The sequence below is a fragment of the Oryctolagus cuniculus genome, chromosome 7 (genome assembly GCF_964237555.1).
Source record: "Oryctolagus cuniculus chromosome 7, mOryCun1.1, whole genome shotgun sequence".
Lineage (NCBI taxonomy): Eukaryota > Metazoa > Chordata > Mammalia > Lagomorpha > Leporidae > Oryctolagus > Oryctolagus cuniculus.
Window position 1 is genome coordinate 111,122,878 of NC_091438.1, and position 24,667 is coordinate 111,147,544.

General features: G+C 41.8%; 1 protein-coding gene across 2 annotated transcripts in view; it reads left to right on the top strand.

Moving 5' to 3' along the window:
* TM2D1 (TM2 domain containing 1) overlaps positions 1–24,667 on the top strand; it is a 75,454-nt gene that overhangs the window by 44,755 nt on the left and 6,032 nt on the right. Inside the window, exons 6-7 of one of the 2 annotated variants that reach the window (XM_051857699.2) lie at positions 11,550–11,680; positions 12,468–12,783. In XM_051857699.2, the coding sequence (XP_051713659.1) occupies positions 11,550–11,660 (111 nt within the window). In that variant the 3' untranslated portion in view covers positions 11,661–11,680; positions 12,468–12,783. Of the gene's footprint in view, positions 1–11,549; positions 11,681–12,467; positions 12,784–24,667 lie in introns of those variants that run through there. The other variant, XM_070078399.1, reaches the window with a different exon arrangement.

A 24,667-nucleotide genomic window follows, 5' to 3' on the forward strand; every position in this document is an offset into this window, starting at 1 on the left:
TTTACTTCTTAATTCCGTCTACTTGCTGATATTGTTATACTCAAGAGGAAAGTAAAAATCTAGGAGATTCTGGTACCATACTGTGAGGAGGAGGCAGCATATGGACCAATAAGATACCAGAATTATACAAAGAAAATATTTGGTTTTAAAGTTGGAATTTTCCTATCTTTACTCATAAACATATGCCTAACCAAATATCTTGCCTTCTCTAACTCTGGGACAGGCAGTCAGGCGTAAAGAGGCTAAAGTACTTGTGTAAATATGCTTAGAATGAGTTTCTAAATTATACAAGGATCCAAGGAATTTAATGCTTATTTGGAATTCTTCTAATTAAGATATCTTTGAATCCTAACCATTTAGTTAATATTTTCATGCTAGGTTCTTTGATGATATGGTCTTTGCTTTGCTGCTTTAGTTAATAAATTATAGAACTGATTCGATTCAGCCACTGCTTCTTGGTACATGTATACCTGAACTTTTCACAATAAATAGTTCCTTTCTTAAAGATCTCCCAGGACTGGGATTCCGTCATATGAAGTAACCACTACTCAGAAAGATGAGAATATATAGAGGACAATTGGAAATATGTGATGAAATATAGAGAGTAGTAAGGAGGAGGTATGTTGGAGTTCTTTTTTTATTTTTTTTAAGATTTATTTATTTATTTGAAAGAGTTTTATGCCATTATTGGAAATGAGTTTAGGGAGTAACAATTTGCATATAATAGGTTGGGGCCCTTGCCCTAAAGCAACTTGCAATATAACTATCCCAAGACTGGTCTGATAATACATTCTACTTATTACCATAGAAAAAAATATGTTCTTGGTAAATGTGGGCTTTTTAAATTTCTTTTGAGAGCGAGCTCCTATCCTCTCATTCACTCCCCAGATATCCACAATGGCTTGGGCTGCCATGGCTGAAGCCATGAACCAGGACTTTAATCAAGGTCTCCCACATGGGTGACAGGCACCCAATTACTGGAACCCACTACTGCCTTGGCAGGGTCTGCTTTAGTGGGAAGCTGGAGCCGGGAGCTAGAGCTGGGTTTCAAATTCAGGTACTCTAATATGGGACATATTAACCATTAGGCTAAACGCCCACCACATCGAAATTCAGACTTTTTAAAAAAATATTTGTATTTATTTTATGTTGTATAAATTATTTGAATTTTACAAAAACTTTTAAAAACCTAAGCTTTTCAGTTTAGAGCGATAATGTGACCAGACCTATAGTTTCACTTCTGAGTAACCCAATCTGTTTTGTCAAAGATGTGTGCTGTTTGCCATTAGAACAGGTGAAACAGAGTCTCCCCTGGAGTTCCTATAGAAAGCACAATTGTGCTGATTTCAATCTTCTGGCTTCTAGAACTGGACATTTTTATCGTTCTATTTCATAAAACTTGTTACAGCTTTCTTAGGAAACTTGTACAGGGGAATATGAGTTGCTTTCTTAGGGGTTTTAGAATTATTTACACAAGGACCATTGAAACCCTTTAAGATGCTAAATCACTTAAGACCTGTAGCAATCTGTTGGCTCATCCATTGGAATGAAGTGTGTAGGTGATCATTTTTCCTATAGATCCCAGAAATCTGACCCTGCTTACTTTGTTTTAAGAATGTTAAATTTAATTTTTTAATTTTTAAATTTATTTGAGAGAAAGGTCTTTCATCTGCTGGTTTACTTCCCAAAATGCCTGCAACAGCCAGGGCTGGGGCAGAATGAAGTCAGAAGCACAGAACGCAATCCATGTCTCCCGTATGGCAAGGACCGAAGTACTTGAGCTGTCGCTGGTGCCTCCCGGGGTGTGCATTAGCGGGAAGCTAGAATTGGAAGCAGAGCTGGGACTTAAACACAGGCACTCCAATATGAGATGCAAGCATCACAAGTAGTATCTTTTTTTTTTTTAATCTAAAGACTTATTTATTTTATTTGAAGGGGAGAGTGACACAGAGAGAGGGGGAGAGGTAGAGGGAAATCTTCCATCCACTGGTTCACTCCTCAAATGGCCACAATGGGTGGAGCCATGCCAAACCTAAGCCAGGGCTTAGGAGCTTCTTCCAAGTCTCCCCCATAGGTGCAGGGACCAAAGGACTTGGACTATCTTCTGCTGGCTTTCCGGGTGCATTAACAGAGAGCCGGATCAGAAGTGGAGCAGCTAGGACTCAAACTGGTGCCCAAATGGGATGCTGACGCTACAGACACCAGCTTAACTTGCTATTCCACAGCACTGGCTCTCAAGGGGTATCTTAACTGCTATAACAAATATACACCCCTGCCCCAGTTTGTTGAATATAAATACTTTATACTGCAGAATTTGGCTTCAGGTTGTGACTTAACAGAGAAATAAACTAATAATTTTAATTTTCATTTTCTCTTCTATGAACAAATGGATATGCACATATTTACAGAGTGAAAAATTTCCCAGCTTTATGATATTTAATTAATATAATAATACGAAATTTTCTAATTGGCACATTTATATGTATATGAAAGGCTTAAAATAGATTATTTTTTATGTTGGTGAGGGAATGTGAATTTGAATGATTAAAACTTTTACAGCTGATAATTTCCTTAAAAATTAAATGGAGAGAACAATTTCTTCCTAGGATAATTCATAGAGAATTATACTGGAGAGGCCCGTGCCGTGGCTCACTAGGCTAATCCTCCGCCTGCAGCGCCAGTACCCCGGATTCTAGTCCCGGTGGGGCGCCAGATTCTATCCTGGTTGCTCCTCTCAGTCCAGCTCTCTGCTGTGGCCCAGGAAGGCAGTGGAGGATGGCCCAGGTCCTTGGGCCCTGTACCCGCATGGGAGACCAGGAGGAAGCACCTGGCTCCTGGCTTCGGATCGGCGCAGCACACCAGCCGTGGCAGCCATTTGGAGGATGAACCAATGGAAGGAAGACCTTTCTCTCTGTCTCTCTCTCTCTCACTGTCTAACTCTGCCTGTCAAAAAAGAAAGAAAGAAAGAGAGAGAGAGAAAGAGAGAGAGAGAAAGGAAAGAAGGAAGGAAGGAAGGAAGGAAGGAAGGAAGGAAGGAAGGAAGGAAGGAAGGAAGGAAGGAAAGAAGGAATAAAATTATATTGGGGGGCCAGCATTTCGGCATAGAAAATTAAGTTACCACCTGTGGTGCCAGCATCCCATATGGGCAATGGCTTGAGTCTTGGCTGTTCTTCTTCTGATCCAGCTGCCTGCTAATGTGCCTGGGAAAGCAGCGGAAGATGGCCCAAGTGCTTGGGTCTCTTCACCCATGTGGGAGACCTGGAAGAAGCTCCTGGCTCCTGGCTTCAGCCTGGTGCAGCTCTGGCTGTTGCAGCCATTTGGGGAGTGAACCAGTGGATGGAAGATCTCTCTCTCTCTCTCTCTCTGGAACTCTGCCTTTCAAATAAATAAAATAAATCTTTTTTTAAAAAGAAACAAAAGTATGTTCACAGGTTGTAGAGGCCTAAGCTGAGTTGTTTATGTTTAAATGTTGTAGTAATAGCAGACATTATAACTTAAAAAGTATCATATAGACTAGCTTGTTCTATTCCTTATTATGTAGATAAGAACAGCTGAGATCCAGAGAGGATTAAGGTATATGAACCTATAGCTAGTTAACAGCAATTTTCTCTTCCAAGTTTCCTTTCATTCTATTTTTTTAAAGATTTATTTATTTGTTTGAAAATCAGAGACACAGAGAGATCTTCCATCTGCTGTCACTACCCCGAATAACCACAATGGCCAGGGATGAGCCAGGCCAAAGAGCCTGGAGCTTCTTCCAGGTCTCCCACGTGGGTGCAGAGGCCCAAGTACTTGGACCATCTTCTGCTGCTTTTCTAGGCACATTAGCAGGGAGCTAGATTGGAAGTGGAGCAGTGGGGACACGAACTGGTGCCCATAATGGGATGCTGGCACCACAGGCAGCAACTTAACCTGCTATTGCCACAACACTGACCTTTAATCTAATGTTTTACCAAACTTGATTTAATTTGATTGCCTTTGGGGCAGCTTTTCAGGTTGTTTTGGCAGAGAAGAGCAACTGGTGTTGTGCTTTAGTAGTCTTGCAGTTGTCCATAGAAGGTATTAGACGGCCGGCGCCGTGGCTCACTAGGCTAATCCTCCACCTGAGGCACCGGCACACCGGGTTCTAGTCCTGGTCGGGGTGCCGGATTCTGTCCCGGTTGCCCCTCTTCCAGGCCAGCTCTCTGCTGTGGCCCGGGAGTGCAGTGGAGGGTGGCCCAAGTGCTTGGGCCCTACACCCCATGGGAGACCAGGAGAAGCATCTGGCTCCTGGCTCCGGATCAGCACGGTGCGCCGGCCGAAGCGCGCCAGCCGCGGCGGTCATTTGAGGGTGAACCAATGGCAAAGGAAGACCTTTCTCTGTGTCTCTCTCTCTCTCACTGTCCACTCTGCCTGTCAAAAAAAAAAAAAAAAAAAAAGGGAGGTATTAGAAACAAGTGTTGGGGCCTGCACTGTGGCGTAGCGGGTAAAGCCACTGCCTGTAGTGCCAGCATCCCATATGGGTGCCAATTTGAGTCCCAGCTGTTCCACTTCTGCACCAATGTGGCTCCTGGCTTCGGATTGGTACAGCTCCAGCTGTTGCGGCCAACTGGGGAGTGAACCAAAGGATGGAAGACCTCTCTCTTTCTGTGTGTGTGTGTGTGTGTAACTCTTTCAAGTAAGTAAATAAATCTTAAAAAAAAAAAAAAAAGAAATGCATTGTTTGGGATTTGGGTTACAAGTAGCAGTTATGTGGTTTATTAAATAAAATGTAGGCATGTGCTATTACCTCAGTGTGTGTTCCTTTTTTCTTTTTTTAAGGCTTATTTATTTATTTGAAAGGCAGAGTTGCAGATAGAGGAGGAAAGACAGAGAGAAAAGAGAAGTCTTCCATCCACTGGTTCACTCTCCAAATGGCTATACCAGCCAGGGCTGGGCCAAATCAAAGCCAAGAGCTTCATCAGGGTCTCCCACGTGGGTGCAGGGGCACAAGCACTGGGTCATCTGCTGCTGCTTTCCCAGGCACATTAACAGGGAGCTGGATCAGAAGTGGAGCAGTGGGGGCTGAAATTGGCTCCCATATGGGATATTGGCATCGCAGGCCATGGCTTTACCTGCTACCCACAATGCTGGCCCCTACCTCAGTGTTTTAATTGTTGTAGCTTTTTAGAATATATTTTCAGAATTTTCTAAACTGTTCTTTATTTTTTCTTATTTTAACTTTAGAATAAATCTGTTAAATCCCAAACTAAAAAACAAAAAGGTGGGACATAAGGTAATTCTAAAATATGTTAGTTCAGAATGAAAAGAAAAAATGAAGGATTTCAATCCATCCAGTCTTCCCTTGCTGTCTCCTTGCCTCTTTCTTGCCTTCTTTTCTTCTTTTCTTTCCCATCTTTAGGTCCTCTGGTTAGCATTATTTCCTTCAATGGTCCCTTCCAGGCACAGAAATTCTTCTGTTTTACTCTCATACATGTCTCTTAAAGAATAAATAAGTGCCTGGTTTTCTTTCACACATTTCTTTTTAAGAGTGAGTAAGTTCCCAAATGACCTTGTCTCAAAGTATTGGCCGGAATTCTGTTACGTTCCCAGGCTGAACCAGTCTGTTGAAAGAGCAATGGAATTAACCATCTCAGAACTGGTTGTTGAAGAACCAGAATCCATAGTTTGATGAGAAGGAAATGCTGTAATGAGATTGCTAACTTAGATACAAAAAAGTACCATGTGTAGCGGGTCATAAAATTGTAATCGTAGGGGCAGTCTTCTCTACAGGTGCTAGGAGAGGATGCAGTGGGGAAGGAGGAGGAACCAACACTTCAAGTAAGTTAACTGCTACCTTGGCAAGACATCTACACCCTAATCAGTTTTTAGTTAAACAATGAAATTTCCTATGAGACTCAAATAAACCTTAGGTGGGCTTATTAGAAATCCTTGATGTTAAGATGTTACCCAATCATAGGATCCTTTTTTGATGTAGGGGAAAAAAAAAAGGACAATTTAGGCCTCTTTCTGCTAGCTGTGCTTTACCTTTGTTTCCCTCATTCTGGTCTCAGAACATTCTATAACTTCTCATTGCACAGTTCTTCTGTTTCTTGGCTTAATGTTCATAGTTTGCTCTGTGACATTGGCCACTAAAAAGGCTTTAAGTTTCGATTTCATAAATATCAAACCAAATTAATTAAATCTTTTGAAAGTAAATCAAATAGCACCTGACATGATGTGTAGCACGTATATGGTTAGTATTATTTGAATATTAACATTCATTGTTCACTAGTATAAGCTCCCTGTTGGCAGAGGTGGTTCACTATTATGTATGTAATACCTAGCACAGTACCTGGAATACTGTGGAATTTAAATATTTGTTGGGTAATTTTTAGGGCCAAATTCATCTTTTTGTAAATTTTTATTTATTTGAGAGGCAGAGTTACAGATAGAGAGGAAGAGACAGAGAGAAAGTCTTCCATCCGCTGGTTCACTCTCCAAATGGCCACAATGGCTGGAGCTGGGCTGATCTGAAGCCAGGAACCAGGAGTTTCCTCCCGGTCCCCCACATGGGTACAGGGGCCCAAGCACTAGGGCCATCTTCCACTGCCTTCCCAGACCATAGCAGAGAGCTGGACTGGAAGTGGACGTGGAGCAGCCTGGTCTTGAACTGGCACATGTATAGGATACTGGTGTTGCGGGTGGTGGATTAATCGCTGTACACAGTGCCAGCCCCAGCAGCTTTCTTCATACTGTGCTGATATAACCCGTAGAAGTTAAATTTTATTTTTAAAGTTTCCCAAGCTACATGCTGGATCTCCTTCTCCATCTCCTTCTCCTTCTCCCTCCCCCTCTCCCTCTCCCTCTCCCTCTCGCCTCCCCCCTTGCCCCTTTTCTTCCCCCCCTTCCCTCTCCTTCTCTCTCCTCTTCCTTCTTTTTCCTCCCCCCTTCTCTCCCTCCTCCTGCTCCTCCTTGCCTACAACTTTAAAAACTTTAATCAGTGGGGTCTAACCAGCCTGTCTGTGACTTCATTGCTTGCTTGCTTGCTTTCTTTCTTTTTTTTTTAAGATTTATTTTATTTCTTGAAAGACAAAGTTACAGAGAGAGGTAGAGCCAGAGAGAGAGAGGTCTTCCATCTGCTAGTTCACTCTACACATGACCACAATGGCCAGAGCTGAAGTGATCCGAAGCCAGGAGCTTCTTCCGGTCTCCCACGTGGGTGCAGGGGCCCAAGGACTTGGGCTATCTTCTATTGCTTTTTCAGGCCTTAGCAGAGAGCTGGATTGAAAGTAGACCAGCCAGGTTCGAACCGGCGCCCATATGGGATGCCAGCACTGCAGGCCTCGGCTTTAATCTGCTGCGCCACAGCGCCAGCCCCTCATTTCTTTTTTCAAAAGAGATTTGTTTATTTATTTGAAAGAGTGACAGAGAGGTGAGGAGATAGGGACAGAGGGATCATCCATCTGTTGATTTACTCCCAAACTGCTCATAATAGCCAGGGTAGGCCAGGCCTACCAGGAGCCAAGAGCTCCATCATAGTTTGCCATTTGGACAGCAGGAACCCAAGTATTTGGCCATCATCTGCAGCCTCCCCAGGTGCATTAATAGGAAGCTGGATCAAGAGTGTAGAGTAGCAGAAATTCAAACTATGTGGACTGTAAGCATTGCAAGCCATTTTTTAACCCTCTATACTACAATGCCCACTCCTTATTTTTATTTTTAACTGATGCATAAGGATTGTACATATTTATAGGATACATGTATGCATTATATGATGTTCAAATCAGGGTAAACATATCTATCTCATAATTATCATTTCTTTACGATAAACAGCATTGATAATCCTTTCTTCTATTTTTTCCCCCAAAGATCATTAATTTATTTGAAAGGCAGAATTACAGAGAGAGGAAAGACAGAGTCTGCTGGCTTACTTCCCAAATGGCTGCATATGAGATCCAAATGGGGCTGGACCAGATCAAAACCAGGAGCCAGCAGCTTCATTGCATCTCCCACGTTGGTGGCAGGGGCCAAAAGACTTGGACCATCTTCTGTTGTTTTTCCAAGCACATTAACAGGGAGCTGGACTGGAAGTGGAACAGCTGGGACTCGAATAGCACTCATATAGGGTGTTGATATCACAGGCTTGTTTTTTTTTAGGAAAATATATACTACATTATCATTTATAGTTATCCTGTGCAACAGAATGCTATTTATAACTTAGTTTCTTTAAACTTTATTTATTTTCATTTCATTTGACAGGCAGAGATAGAGATCTTCTATCCACTGGTTCATTTCCCAATTTACAGTAGCTGAGACTAGGCCAGAAGCCCAGAACTCAATCCATGGTCTCCACTTGAGCAATAGGGACTCAAGTACTTGAGCCATCATCTGCTTCTACCCAGGGCACATCTTAAGCAGAGAAGCCAAGATTTGAACCCAGGCTTTTAGATAGGGGATGCAGGCATCCCAAACAGCATCTTCACTGTCATGCCAATTGCCCGCCTTAACTTAATACCTTTTGATGAACAGTTCCTTTTTTACCCTTACCTGCTCTCTGCAGCTTCTTGCAACCACCATTCTATTCTCAACATCTGAGAGAACTTTTTGAGACTACTTGTCTTTCTGTGCTTGGCTTATTTCATTCAACATAATAATCTCCAGTTCCTTCCATGTGGTAGCAAATGACAAGAGTTCATCGTTTTTATGGCTGCATAATATTCCATTATATTTATGTGCCACATTTTCTTTATCCATTCATCAGTTGATGGGCACTAAGGTTATTTCTGTTTCATGGCTGTTGTATTCAGTGCTACAGTAAATGTGCAAGTACAGAAGTCTCTTCGACCTGTTGTTCACTTTCATTGGATTAATACCCAGTAGTAGGATTGGTGGATTATATTGTAGTTTTATTTTTAAATATCCTTTTTTTTTTTTTTTTTTGACAGGCAGAGTGGACAGTGAGAGAGAGAGACAGAGAGAAAGGTCTTCCTTTTGCTGTTGGTTCACCCTCCAATGGCCACCACGGCTGGCGTGCTGCGGCCAGCACATCGCGCTGATCCGATGGCAGGAGCCAGGTGCTTCTCCTGGTCTTCCATGCGGGTGCAAGGCCCAAGCACTTGGGCCATCCTCCACTGCCTTTCTGGGCCACAGCAGAGAGCTGGCCTGGAAGAGGGGCAACCGGGACAGAATCCCGCACCCCGACCGGGACTAGAACCCAGTGTGCCGGCGCCGCTAGGTGGAGGATTAGCCTATTGAGCCACGGCGCTGGCCTAAATACCCATTTTTAAATTGAATTATTTGCTTTTTTGCTATTCAGTTGTTAGAGCCTTATATATTCTGGTTACTAACCTATTGTCAGATGAATAACTTGTACATATTTTCTCCCTTTCTCTTTATTGATTATTTCCTTTGTTGTATAGAGGATCTTTAGTTTGATGATGTCCCTTTTGTCTATTTTGCTTTTGTTCCCTGTGCTTTTTGGATCTGATTCCCAAAATTGCTTGCCCATTCCAATGCTGTGAAGCATTTCCCTTGTTTTCTTCTAGTGGTTTCATAGTTTCACATCTTACATTTAGATCTTTAATCCATTTAGAATTGATTTTTTTTTTTTTTTTGACAGGCAGAGTTAGACAGTGAGAGAGAGAGAGAGACAGAGAGAAAGGTCTTCCTTTTCTGTTGGTTCACCCCCCAAATGGCCACTATGGCTGGCATGCTGCAGCTGGTGTGCTGCGCTGATCCAAAGCCAGGAGCCAGGTGCTTCTCCTGGTCTCCCATGCGGGTGCAGGGCCCAAGGACTTGGGCCATCCTCCACTGCCTTTCTAGGCCACAGCAGAGAGCTGGACTGGAAGAGGAGCAACCGGGACAGAATCTGGTGCCCCAATAAGGACTAGAACCCGGGGTGCCGGTGCCACAGGCAGAGGATTAGCCAAGTGAGCGGCACCGGCCTAGAATTGATTTTCACAATGGTGAGAGAGAGGGGTTTAGTTTCAGTCCAGAAAAACTTGATGTTTAATTTTTCTAGTACCATTTATTGAAAAGATTGTCCTTTCTCCCATGCATGTTCAAAAACTTGTTTTAAAAGTCCATACCCTGTGCATATTTTTAAATTGACATTTGTGTTTTTCATCATAAATTTAAGTAGTTGTAAAGAATGTAATTCTAGTTTGCAAAATATTGACATATTTATATAAAACTGTTGCAACAATTTTCGAATATATCCAACAGAATATAAATGCTGAAGGATTTTAAATATCATCAACTTTGAAAATATATGAATATACCCTTCACAAACCATTTTATTTTTTATACTGTATCTTTTCCTTGAATTTTTATGTGTTCCCTACCTTCCACTGAGTTTTATCCTAATGTAATATATTTTTATGCTTGAAAACTTCCTACTGATGATCTTATTTACTAAAATTAAAACATTTAAAATTTCTGTGATTTCTGGATTGAATTATTAATAATGTACAGTTGGTCAAAACATTAAGAGGTTATAAATTCACCGAATTATTTTTAAGCAAAAGGAAAATACTGGGAATGCACCTCTTGAGCAAGATATGGCAAAACATGTTTTTTCCTTTGGACCTTTGATTAAAGGAGAGTTCCTGGGGCTGGCTGGTGTTGTGATGAAGTGGGTTAAACTGCTGCATGCATTGCCAACATTCCAAATCTGAGTACCAGTTCTAGTGCCAGCTACTCTGTGTCCAGTCCAGCTTCCTACTATTACACATGTGAAGGCAGTAGAAGATGACCCAAGTGCTTTGTCCCCTGCCACCCATGTGGGAGATGTGGATGGCCTTTCTGGCTCCTGGCTTTGGTCTGTCCCAGACCTGATTATTTTGTAGCCATTTGTAGAATGAACCAGTAAAGAGAATCTGGGTACACATACATCTTGGTAGATCTTTGTCAATCCTTAGGGCTACAGTTTGAGGATTTCTACAGATTATATTAACTGGATTGTCACAGATGTGATTTAGTGGACACGATGATTGTAGTGAGTGTGTGTTGTGTGTGCTGTCTCTTTTCCATTCCAGATGGTTCTGTCAGGACTGTCAGTCATACTGCCTCATCAACCACAGGCAGACTGGCCTAGCCAATCATATTAATCCTATTCCCTCGGATCAGTAATTTGTCCAACAGTAGGCATAAAGTCCAAGCAGATCAATGAAAGTCTTCCCCTGGAGTTGGCATAGAAACACTGGGGAAGAAAATTTTACTTCCTGTCAGGAGCTGCTGAACTAGCGATGTGTGAATTTAGAGCTGCCTGGCAATCACTTGAGAGTGCGTGTTTGAAGAATGAAGACAGGCAGAGCTAAGCAAAGCAAAGGGGCAGGAAGGTCAAACCAGGGGCACCATGGGCAGAATTCAGTCCTTGAGGGTTTGATTCATATAGTGTTTTGATCCTGTATTCTTTTGATGCCTCTATTTTCAGCTACATGATCCACTAAATTACCTTTTCTGCTTAATTTTGAGTTGGGTTTTTGTTGCTACTGAAGTAATTTTATTAACAACCTAGAAAAGTAAGCTCAAATTATTGTGAGCTATCTTTTTTAAAATGAATAATTTTGAATATTTGTATCTTCTAGATTGTTGGACCTTCAGATGGAAGTAGTTATATTATAGATTATTATGGAACAAGACTTACAAGACTGAGTATCACTAATGAAACATTTAGAAAGACACAGTTGTATCCATAAATCATTTAAAAAAAGAAATGGTAAGTGATGTGTATATCTAATCTTAATTATAGTATATTGTTCACATAAAGTTATAAGGATTTTGCAACCACAGGAAATTTTAAGAGATCGATTAGTTGTGAACTTATCATTTTGCTGATCAGAAAGCTCAGGTATACTTATGGGGAGGGGAGGTCCTCCATCTACTGGTTCACTCCCTAAATGGTGGCAATGGCTGGAGTTGGGCTGATCTGATGCTAAGAGCCAGGAGCTTCTTCTAGGTCTCCCATGTGGGTGCAGGGGCCCAAGGACATGAGCTATCCTCTGCTGTTTTCCCAGGTACATTAGCAGGGAGCTAAATCAGAAGTGGAGTAGCCAGGACTTGAACTGGCGTCCATATAGGATACTGGCACTGCAGACTGTGGCTTTACCTACTATGCCACAGTGCCAGCCCCATGTTTCTCCTCCTTTATGAGAAGAGTTATGTAGCTTGACATAACTTTATTATTCATACTGTGAATTAAGCATTTTTAAAAACTATATAGATTGTTTTTAAACTATAGTGAGGAAAAAAACAAGCAAATCCAGTTTAAAAAGTGATTCTATTCTCTTTCATCTATTGTGTATTTAATTAGAATTCCAGTCCCAGATTTGAAATTTAAAACTTGAAGAGTCCATTGAGAAGGCAGGTATCTCCCTATACTATGTAGAATTGCCAAGAGTAAGAAAAGATGTCTTAAGTGAAGTGTTAAAAAGTATCTCTGTGATAACCTCTTTAGATTTTAAAAATATGCTGTGTTTTAATGCATTTCTTTTTTTCTGTTTTAGGATTTGGGTCTCCTTGATTTTAGTAGAGAACTCCCAGTATATGGATTTCCAGATTTTCCTTCTTCATATATCCACTCTATGGATTCCATTTGATTTTTTGTTGCTGTGTTGATTATTTTTGTTTTGTTAATTTAGTCAGAAGTATATGATTATGAGATTTGATAGGACTTTGAAAGCTGTATAATAGTCTTTCTGAGGCTACTGTCTCTATGAGATAGATAGCTTATTACTCTGATATTCTTTAATGTCTTTTACAAAGGCAAATTGCCACTTATAATTTTTTGCTTCTGAAAAATAAAAGTATAACTTATTCACATATTTTAGTGCATTATTATTAAGAAAATCTTCTTAATTGTTGAGTGTAGCTGCCTTGTGCATTTTGATCCTTCAGAGCGCTTCATCTGTGTTTTGAAGAAATGCTATTTATGTTGCCTAGCACTACATTCTTGTGTGGTGACAACTCACCTGTTTCTTTCTCTTTTCTTTTCTTTTTTTTTTTTTTTTTTTTTTTTTACAGGCAGAGTGGACAGTGAGAGAGAGAGACAGAGAGAAAGGTCTTCCTTTGCTGTTGGTTCACCCTCCAATGGCCACCGTGGCTAGCGCGCTGCGGCCGGCGCACCACGCTGATCTGAAGGCAGGAGCCAGTTGCTTCTCCTGGTCTCCCATGGGGTGCAAGGCCCAAGCACTTGGGCCATCCTCCACTGCACTCCCTGGCCACAGCAGAGAGCTGGCCTGGAAGAGGGGCAACCGGGACAGAATCCGGTGCCCCGACTGGGACTAGAACCCGGTGTGCCGGCGCCGCAAGGCGGAGGATTAGCCTAGTGAGCCGCGGCGCTGGCCTCACCTGTTTCTTTTGCAGCTCTCAGATCTGCCTTTAGCTTAGTATTTAGGAAGCTAATGATCATCATGGACATTCTGGCATTCATCAGGCCTCTGAAGTGTGAACTTTTCCCTATGTTGCTTTGGGAGTCATGCAGTAGCTTTTGGAAGAGCAGTTGCTGACTCATCTAGCTCACTGCAGTTATATTTGAAGCTGGATGGACAAAGTGGGAACACCAAATAGATGATCAATGTCTTCCATCTTTGAGCACCCCAGACAGATGCCAGCACAGATACCTTAAGTGACACCCAGTGTCTGAGGAAACCAACATCTGTACATTAGCACCAGCCTTTTCTTTTGGTTCAGCAGTGTTTTAAGAAGATGAAAATTTTGGCCAGCGCTGCGGCTCAATAGGCTAATCCTCCGCCTTGCGGCGCCGGCACACCGGGTTCTAGTCCTGGTTGGGGCACCGAATTCTGTCCCGGTTGCCCCTCTTCCAGGCCAGCTCTCTGCTGTGGTCAGGGAGTGCAGTGGAGGATGGCCCAAGTGCTTGGGCCCTGCACCCACATGGGAGACCAGGAGAAGCACCTGGCTCCTGCCTTTGGATAGGCGTGGTGCGCCGGCCGCGGTGGCCATTGTGGGGTGAACCAACGGCAAAGGAAGACCTTTCTCTCTGTCTCTATCTCTCACTGTCCACTCTGCCTGTCAAATAAAAAAAAAAGGTGAAAATTTTATGTCCTCATAATGCTACCCATTTTTTAAATTTTTTTTTTCTATACAAGGTAGAAGAGTTTTAAGATGGACTAAATGGTAATGGCTCTTTATAATAGTCTTTATTCTCCCCTGTTGGGAGGGAAAATGAGATGGGTAAATTTGGAAAATAGAAAAAGTTACAAATCAGTAGTGAGTAGAATTCCAGTCCACGCTGGAATAAAGCATTTGTGTTGAGCTAATCTTCATAGTAGTAGCCACTTAATCCTGTATGTTTTAAAATCCTAATATCTTAATTCTTTGTAAATATAGCGATGCTCTTAAAGCTAAATCAGTGATGAAAGAAGAATATTATTTGTTTTCCTAGAAAATACGAATTTTTAAGAAAAAATTTTTAAGGAAAAAAAATTGTCTTACAAGCCTTAAAATTTTAGCATTTTAACTTGTAGAAAGTTGTACTCCATGTTCAAAGCATTATGCTAATGAAACACATTATAAACTTTAAGTTATTTGATTCTCATATAATTTGCAAAGGGTCTCTCTGAAGAGTCATTATACCCATTTAGGTCTTGAACTAAATGGTGAAACCAGAATTTAAGCCCAGATCTATTAATTGGAAATTTTGTATTTTTGAGAGATGATCCTCTGTTATCTTGCCTGCAGTAATAGGTTACAACAGATTTCCTCAGAATATATTGCTAATGATTGTATAAGAGACTTCTTCATATGTAGTTTAACATTTTCAGTAAAAATGGAAATATCTGCCTCTGCTGAGTTGTTCTGCTTAACAGTTTATTAGTTAAAACAAAGAACTTATTTATTCAGATTTCACAACTTTGCATCATGTAAGTGCCAAAATGTTTTATGCATATCAACTTGAGACTAAGAGCATTGATTGTCACCAAAAACCTGGCGATTTTTTGCTGCCTCTTCATCTGATATTTGCAGCACTTTCTGGAACAGAGGTCTGGCCAGGTTAGCCTTGGGGAGTATGTGTGACAGTGGGAGAGATGTCAAGCAGGATCATACCATCCAGCTTTGCTTGGTCTTGCCAAGGTGAAATGAAACTAGAGAAATCTGTAGGTGGTGAGATTACAGCTCACTTTTCTTTGGGCTTGTCTGAGTTTTCTAACACTTTTACAATAAAGACATTATTTCTATGTGTCTATTTGACACAATAAATAATAATGTGGGTAAAGTAGAACATGGAAGCCCCCAAAATCTTATACTCTTCTTTCTCTCCTGAAGATACACTTACCCTGATTTCTACCAATATCCTGACTTTGTAAAAGACTTATTTATATGAAAGTAAGTGAGAGAGAGAGAGAGAGAGAGAGAAAGCAAGAGAGAGCACTTCTATCCCCTGGTTGACTCCCCAAATGGTTGCAGCAGCCAGGACTGGGCCTGGCAGAAGCCAGGAGCCAGGAACTCCACCCAGGTCTCCCACGTGAGTGGCAGAACTCAAGTACTTGAGCTGCTTGCTACTTCCTATGCACATTAATAGGGAGCTGGATGAAATGCAGAGCAGCTGGGACCAAACTGATACTCTGATAGGAATACAAGCATCCCAGGCGGTGGTTTAACCTGAGGTATCATGACCCCAGCCACCATGACCCTGACTTTAAACAGTAGAAATATTCAAATGGAAAAGGCAGAGTTAACACAGGATGGTATGAACAGTACAGACCTAGGTTTGCATCCTGACTTTTGTCACTTACTTTTTTGGTAATTGAAGAACTAACCATTCTGACCTCGAGGTCTTAGAGGTTTAATGAGGTGGGGTTTGTGGCATAGTGGGTTAAGCCACCACTTAGGATGCTGACATCCCCTGTTAGAGTGCCTGGGATTAAGTCCAGCCCCACTTCCAGTCTAGCATCCTGTTCCTGTGCACTTGTGGGCAGTAGATGATGGCTCAAGTACCTGAGTTTTTGCCACCCACATAGGAGACCTGGATGGAGAGCTTGGTTTCTGGCTTCAGCCTGGCCTAACCTCTGCTGTTGCTGTTGCAACCTTTTGGGGAGTGAACCAGGTTATAGAAGATTTTCTCTCTCTGCTGCTGCTGCTCTGCCTTTCAAATAAATACAAATAGGTACCCTTTCCAAAAATAAAATAGGAGGCTGGCATTGTAGCACAGTTCAAGCTGCCGCTTACAACTCAGGCACCCCATATCAGAGAGCCTGTTCAAGTTTTGGCTGTTCCCATTCTGGTCCAGCTTCTTGCTAATGTGCCTGGGAAAGCAGCAGAGGATAACCCAAGTATTTGGGCCCCTACTCTCCATGTGGGAGACCAGGAAGGAGTTTGTAGTTCTCGGCTTCAGCCTGGCCCAGACCCTTATGAGACCATTTGGGGAGTGAACCAAGGGATAGAAGATTGCTCTCTGTCCCTCCTTGTCTGTCTCTCTGCCTTTCAAATAAATAAATACACATTTATGTATATATATTTAGAAACAAATCTATTCCATCAAATTTTTTTACTCCACAAAGGGAGTAAAATGACCATTTACCCTCTTTTTACAATGTGGTAGAAAATACTTGTTTATCTTTTTCTCCAGTTCTCATATTTATACAACTTGATTTGGCTGGATTCTTTTGCATTCCTGTAAACACTCAACTCCCCTTAGTTTACCCTCTCTGTTCTGAAATGGGACTGATGACATCAGTCCAGCAATATTGGGAAATTAAATGACATAGGTAATAGTTGCTTTGAACAAATTACTGCCTTATTGAGCACACTTTACAGAGATGGAATTATGACAGCCCTGTTAAGATCCCTTTGAAATTTGCAAGCAGTTCCTGACATTTGGGTTATGACATGGTTATGCCTTAAGTAAAACAGCATTGGGCTCAGAAGTCCCTTTTACAGGAAGAAGGTAATATGCTTGTTTTGGGAATTATTGACCCAAGTTTTTCTTTTCTCCGTTATCATTATCCTTATCTGCAGCTACTTGGTATAATAAATGGTCAAACATGCCTTTTCTCAGGAATTTGTCTATTGGCACCTTCACTTCTTCAAGACTCCTTATATAAAGGAAAGCTTAAACGCTGCAGATTCTATCTTTGTTGTTTTTTTTTTTTTCTTTTTTAAAGATTTATTTATTCATTTGAAAGTCAGAGTTACACAGAGAGAGAAGTCTTCCATCCGCTGGTTTAGCCCTCAGTTGGCCTCAATGACCGGAGCTGCGCTGATCCGAAACCAGGAGCCAGGAGCCTCCTTTGGTCTCCCACATGGGTGCAGGGGCCCAAAGACTTGGGGCATCTTCTGCTGCTTTCCCAGGCCACAACAGAGAGCTGGATCAGAAGGGGAGCAGCCGAAACTAGAACTGGCACCCATGTGGGATGTCGGCACTACAGGCAGTGGCTTTACTGGCTACACCACAGCGCTGGCCCCCTTTGTTGCTTTTAAATCTGAAGTTCTCTCAAGATATTTACCTAATAAATTTGGAAATGTTGCTGTGAAGCAGATGATCAGATTACTTTCAGCCTAAATTATGGTTAATTGCAAGCAATCACCATGCATGCAGCAGAATGTTGCTTTTAACCTGTCAGTGTTACCAGAATATGCCAAGCAAGTGGAGATTAAAACTTAAAAAATGATTAAAGTTAGAGCTGTTTGGACCGTACATGCCAAAGAACAATGTTGTTTTACCAGAACACTTTAGAAAGTGTCATTTCAGACTTTTAATCATGTGAGCTAATTTTATATTTAAGAGGGTATGGTTATGAAGACTCAAGTTGCCATCTTTGATTTTTCAGAAAAACCTTAATAACTGACAAATTCTATGAGTGGAATATGAAATTCACATTATAATATAAGAAACATCAGGAAAAATGGCATGTCTGAGGCTGAGTGAAGTGATCTAAGACATGACTAATAAGTACATCAAGCTTTCCAAAAGATATTCAAAAGAAATAGATTATTAATTCTCAGCTTTGTTGACTTAGCATATACCTTCTTTGACCTTATCTTCCTACAACATGAGTGTATTCTCCACACAGTAAGTGAATGAAAACATGTCACTTCTCTGCCTATTCTCCAGTGGATGCCTGTCATGCTCCAAACAGGCCACGTTGGCTCCTCCATGAAGATGTTTCCACTTGCTCTTTGTTCTGCAGTGCCCTTTCCCGAGTCTACATGGCTTGCTTCCTCACCCGTCAAGGTCTGCACTCAAGGCTTATCCCTGCTCATCCTTTCTCCCACACTGCCCCAGCCCTCCCCTCTTTGAATTCTTCTCTGCCTCCTTTTTTTTGATTTTTTTTTTCTTCCTTTGTTGCCCCTACTAGAATGTAAGCCTGATGAGGGCAGGGACATTGTCATGCATAACGCTGTATTTCCATGGCCGTCATTGTCTTTTTTTTTATATAAGAATTTATTTATTTGTTTGAAAGAATGACAGAGAGAGGGGGAGATACAAAGAGGGAGGAGAGACAGGGCAATCATCCGTCTGCTGGCTAAGTCCCATTTGGTCTCCTACATGGTTGGCAGGGGCGCAAGTACCAGGGCCATCCTCTACTGCTTTCCCAGGCACAGCAGCAGGGAGCTGAACTGGAAGTGGAGTTCCCAGGACTCAAACCAGTGTTCTAACATGGGATGCTGGTGTTGGCAGCTTAATCTGCTACACCACAACACTGGCCCCTCATTGCCTTCAATATTGCTGTATCCACAGTACTTAGAACAGTGCCTTGAACGTAATAATTTCTCAAAGAATATTTTGTGAGTGAAACCTGCTTTGGATACTTTATAAGTTGGCATCTAAACCTGGATCTAACCCTAATTATTCTTTATTGGGGGTGGGTGAGGAAATGAATTCTGATTCATTCAATTCCTTGATGGTCACAGTGCTTAGAATGTTGAGTAGTATAATGTTACTAATTGTATTAATGTTGAATTGTTAACTTGAAATTAGGAAAGAGAGAGAGAGCGCTTCTATCCATTGATTCACTCCCCAGATGCTCCCAAGGCTGGGCTGGGGCAAAACCAAGAGCCAGGAACTCAATCCGAGTCTCCCATGTGGATGGCAGGGATTGATTGGATCACCTGCAGGCTTCCAGAGTACACATCAGTAGGAAGCAGAATTGGAAGTGGAGTTGGGACCTGAAGCCAGGCACTCTAATATAGGATGTCAGCTCCCCAAGTGGGATCTTGACCACTGCATCAAACGTGTGCCCTGCCACTGGAGTATTTTTTTAAATCTGAAATGAGAGACATTATTTTTATTTCTTAAAATTTCTTTGGCTATTCTGGGTCTTTTGTGTTTCCATATGAATTTTAGGATTGTTTCTAGATCTGAGAAGAATTTCTTTAGTATTTTGGTTGGGATCATATCAAATCAGAAATTGCCATGGTTTGTATGAACATTTTGTTATTAATTCTTCTAATCCATGAACATGGACGATTTCTCCATTTTTTGTGTATTCTAATATTTCTTTCCTTCTATTTCTTTTCCTTTGTGTTCTGTATTTTTCATTGTAGAGATTTTTCACATTCTTGGTTAAACTTATCCCAAGATATTTAAAATTTTATGTAGTTATTGTATATGGGACTGATTTTACAAGTTCTTTCTCAGCCATAGCATTGTTAGTATATACAAATGCTATTGATTTTTTTTTTATTTTTTATTTGACAGGAAGAGTTAGAGAGAGAGAGACAGAGAGAAAGGTCTTCCTTCCCTTGGTTCACCCCCTAAATGGCCGCTACAGCCGGCACGCTGCGCCCATCTGAAGCCAGGAGCCAGGTGCTTCCTCCTGGTCTCCCATGCGGGTGCAGGGCCCAAGCACTTGGGCCATCCTCCACTGTCTTCCCGGGCCAAAGCAGAGAGCTGGACTGGAAGAGGAGCAACCGGGACTAGAACCCGGCGCCCATATGGGATGCTGGTGCCACAGGTGGAGGATTAACCAAGTGAGCCACGGTGCCAGCCCCCACAATGCTATTGATTTTTATGTGTTGATTTTATATCCTGCAACTTTGCTGAACTATCTTATGAGATTCAGTAGGCTCTCAGTGGAGTCTTTTGGTTCCCCTATGTAAAGGATCATGTCATGTGCAAACAGGGGTAATTTGATTTCCTCTTTTCCAATTTGTATCCCTTTGGTTTCTTTTTCTTGCCTAATGACTCTGGCTAAACCTTCCAGAACTGTATTGAATAACAGTGGTGAGAGTAAAGCATCCTTGTCTGGTTCTGGATCTTAATGGAAATGCTTCCAGTTTTGCCCCATTCTATATGATGCTGGCTGCCTTCATTGTGTTGAGATGTGTTCCTTCTATACCCAATTTTTAAATGTTTTTATCATGAAAAGATGCTGTATTTTTTCAAATGCTTTATCTACATCTATTGAGATAATCATGTTTTTTATCTTTTATTTTTTGATGTGATGTATCACATTTTTTTAAAAGATTTACTTATTTATTTGAAAGTCAAAGTTACACAGAGAAAGAAGAGGCAGAGAGAGAGAGAGAGAGAGAGAGGTCTTCCATCCGATGGTTCACTCCCCAGTTGGCCGCAATGGCCAGAGCTGCACCGATCAAAAGCCAGGAGCCAGGAGCTTCTTCCAGGTCTCCCACGTGGGTGCAGGGGCCCAAGTACTTGGGCCATCCTCCACTGCTTTCTCAGGCCATAGCAGAGAGCTGGATTGGAAGAAGAGCAGCCAGGACTAGAACTGGCACCCATATGGGATGCCGGCACTTCAGGCCAGGGCGCCAACCTGCTGCACCACAGCACTGGCCCCAGTATCACATTTATTGTTTTGTGTATGTTAAACTATCCCTGTGTACCAGGTATAAATTCCACTTAGTGTGGTGGATTATCTTTCCTATTAGGACCTAGTGGTTTGGTTTGGTTTCTTTTTTTTTTTTTTTTAATTTATTTACATTACTTATTTGAAAGGCAGAGAGATACTTCCCCATCCACTGGTTCTTTCCCCAAATGCCCACAATAGCCAGGGCTGGCCCTGATCAAAAGTGGGAGCCCAAAATTCAACCTGGTCTCCTACATGGGTGGTAGTGACCCAAGTACTTGAACCATGACATGCTACCTCCCATGGTGTACATTAGCTGGAAGCTGGATTGGAAGCAGTGCCGGGATTCAAATCTAGGCACTCTGACATGGGCATCCCAGGTAATAACTGTTGTGCAACATGCCTGCTCCTATTGGCTCCGTTTCGGAAAAATTTTTTATTCTGGTATATGTAAAGTACCCAAATCTTAAGTATAAGGTATATAAGTCACTCTGCCTTTCAAATACATTTTTTTATGTACATATACACCCATTTAACCACCACTCAGTCCAGTATAAACAACAGTTCTTGTACCCCAGAAGGTTCCCTTGTATTCTTTCCCAATCAGTAGTCACTCTTACAAAAACACTTTTTCCTGATTGTATCATCATAGATTAGGTCCGCCAGTTTTGAATTTTCCTAGGAATAGAATCGTGTGTTTGGCTTCTTTCACTCATCATCATCATTTTTTTTAAAAGATTTTATTTATTTTAGAGGTAGTGTTACAGACAGTGAAAGGGAGAGACAGAGAGAAAGATCTACCTTTCATTGGTTCACTCCCCAAATGACCGCAACCACCAGACTGCGCTGATCCGAAGCCAGGAGCCAGGAGCCAGGAGCTTCTTCCCGGCCTCCCATGCAGGTGCAGGGGCCCAAGCACTTGGGCTATCTTCTACTGCTTTCCCAAGCCATAGCAGAAAGCTGGATTGGAAGAGGGGCAGCCGGGACTAGAACCGGTGCCCATATGGGATGCCAGTGCCATGGGCGGAGGATTAACCTACTGTGCCACGGCGCCAGCCCATCACTCATCATTATTAATTCCATTGTACAAACATGCCAAAAATATATGTCCAATGTACACTATTAGATTTAGTTTATTTCTAGTTTGGAACTATTATGAGTATATCTTCTATGGATACATCTTTTGTTAGACATAAGTGCTTTTTTGGGCAAATATGTGCAGGAGTGGAATTTCTGGATCATATCTTAGCCATGTGTTTAGCAGATACTGCCTTAAGATTTTTCCAAAGCAGTTGTACCAGTTAACACTCTTTTATCAGCAAAATATAAAAATCTCAGATATTGCACATCTTAACTAACATTTGGTATTGTCAATTTTTTTTTACATTAGCTGGTTTTCACTTTTAAAAGAAGATGTACTGTAGCTACAATGTGACTTAAATAAGAAAGTCCAATGTTGAAAGTTGGAGAACTGTTTTAGTTCAGCATAGGATATGTCTCTTACCATTAGATTATCATTTACCATCATAAAATAGAAGAGATTCTCTCCCTGCCTTCTAGAGGACTTAAGTGGACACTGAAGGTCCATTTGTCATATCGATTTAGAGGAGATTCCCTGTGTCAAAAGAAATTTAGGGTCTGGCATTGTGGTGCAGTGGACTAAGCTGTCTTGTAATTGTGGCATCTTATCAGGGAACTAGTTCAAGTTCTGGCTGGTCCACTTCCAATCCAGCTCCCTGATACTGTGCCTGGGAAGGCAGCAGAAGATGGCCCAAGTGCCTGGGTCCCTGCTACCCATGTAGGAGACCTAGATGGAGTTCCTTCTCCTGGCTTTGGAGCAGGAACTCCAAATAATTGCCTGGACCAGCCCTGGCTTTTATGGCCATTTAGAGAGTGAACCAGAGGATGGAGGATCTCTGTAGCACTCTGCCTTTCAAATATATAAATCTTTAAAAAAGGAAAAAGAAAAAAAAATGAAACAAAATTTATTTCACAGGACTTATTGCACTGAAGGATTCATGAACCAGGAAGCAATTGGAAATGAAGATGTCCCAAGGGTTTGGCTGCCATAGCACAGGTAGTGAACACCTATCAGCTGACTGTAGAAGACAGTCACACATGAAATATTTGATTGATTAGAGCAGAGAGGCTCCAAGTTAGTAGGTCAGTTGGCAGTTTCTGACTGGCACAGTCTTTAGTTTCTTTTACTATGTACATCTGGGTTTCAGTTTGGCTACAAAAGCACTGGAGCTGACTCAGGCTAACAGCCTCACAGTTAAAAAAAATCAACACCTGATATCAAGGAAGTTTAGAAAACTTTAACACTATTTTGATTCTGCATTTAACACTATTCTGATTCTGCATTTGGACTAGCAAAACCGTAGAGCTGGAAAAAACATCTAAGAAGTTTGTTTCCTTTGTCATTTTATAGGGGTTATTGATGCCCATCCCTGTGCTCTTTCCTTAATTCCCCCCCCCCCAACTGACTATGAAGGGCATTGCTTTTTGCTGTGAAAACAGTTCCCAGAGTTTCCTCTGAGAGATCAGCGTGACCTGCTTTGCTTACCTGATTCCTAGCTTAGCCTCCTGTGTTCAGAATACCACAGTTTCCTGAAACTGAGTTATTTCATACTCTGGGTTGTGTGTTGTATGTTACGATCTTCTTTCCCATGCTAAGTTTTCCCATAGAGTCTGTAAGACCATCCAAAAAGCATCCCTCCCAGGTTTTCCCTGTCCCAGGGAGTCTTAGCCCTTGACTGCTTCTGCTGCCTATAATAAAATCTGCCATTTGCTGGTCCAACCCCATCCAAACTCTGGGCCAGTGCAAATCAGACCTGGAAGATGTTAGTGGCATCTGCCCCAGTAAACTGCAGTGCCTGGAAATGCCCATGACCTACATCCCCAAGGACACCTGGTTCTTAGGATTTTAGCTTCATGAGTCTTTGATGAAATGTCAGGCTATAGCTCATTACTGGGCCCACATTTATGAAAGGATCTTTGGTCTGCCTACCTTTTCCACCTGGAGTGTTGTGGTAGGCAGAACAATGCTCCGTCCCCTCCCAAGTTGTGCACCTCCTGATCTCCAGAACCTGCTTTATGTCACTTTGCATGGCAGCAGAGATTTTGTAATTGTGATTGAGGATCTTGAGATGGGAAGCGCATCCTTGGTTATCCAAAGGGTCCCAATGCAATCCATCACTAGAACCCTCATAGGGAGAGAGGGAGGCAGCCAAGTCAGAGAGGAGACAACTGAAGGAGAGGGATTTAAAGATGCTATTTGGCTGCTGCCTTCAAAGGCGGAAATAGGGGCCTTGAGCCAAGGAATGTAGTTTGCCTCCAAACTGGAAAAGAAAGGAAATGAATTTTCCCCTAAAGTCTCCCAAAGAACACAGCTCTACTGATACTTTGATTTTAACCAGGTAAGACCCATTTCAGACCAACAACTCCACAGCTGTAAGATGATTGCCTGTAGGTTTTCCCCACTGAGTTTATGCGATTTGTTACTGTAGCACTTGGCTATAGTGGTTATGTTCAAAATGAAGTTTTCTTTTTTTCCAAAGAAACCTTTTGAGGAATACAAGCTTCATGCCTTTCATAAGTACAACTTTAGGAATATTCTTCCCACCATACCTGCCCTCCCACTCACACTCCCACCCCTCCTCCTCCTCTTCCACGTCCTCTTCCCTCTCCCATTCCCAGTCCTGTTCTCCACTAAGATCATTTTCGATGAACTTTATACACAGAAGACTAACTCTATACTAGATAAAGAGTTCAACAATTTGCACACACACAAAAAATGTTCCTCAACAGTCAAGACAAGGGCTGTTCAAAGTCATTGCATCTTGAAGTTAATTTCACTTCCTTTTTTTTTTTTGAAACTTAACTAACTTTAAAGAAGCACCCAAGAATGATACATCTTTTCAAGCACTTAGACATAA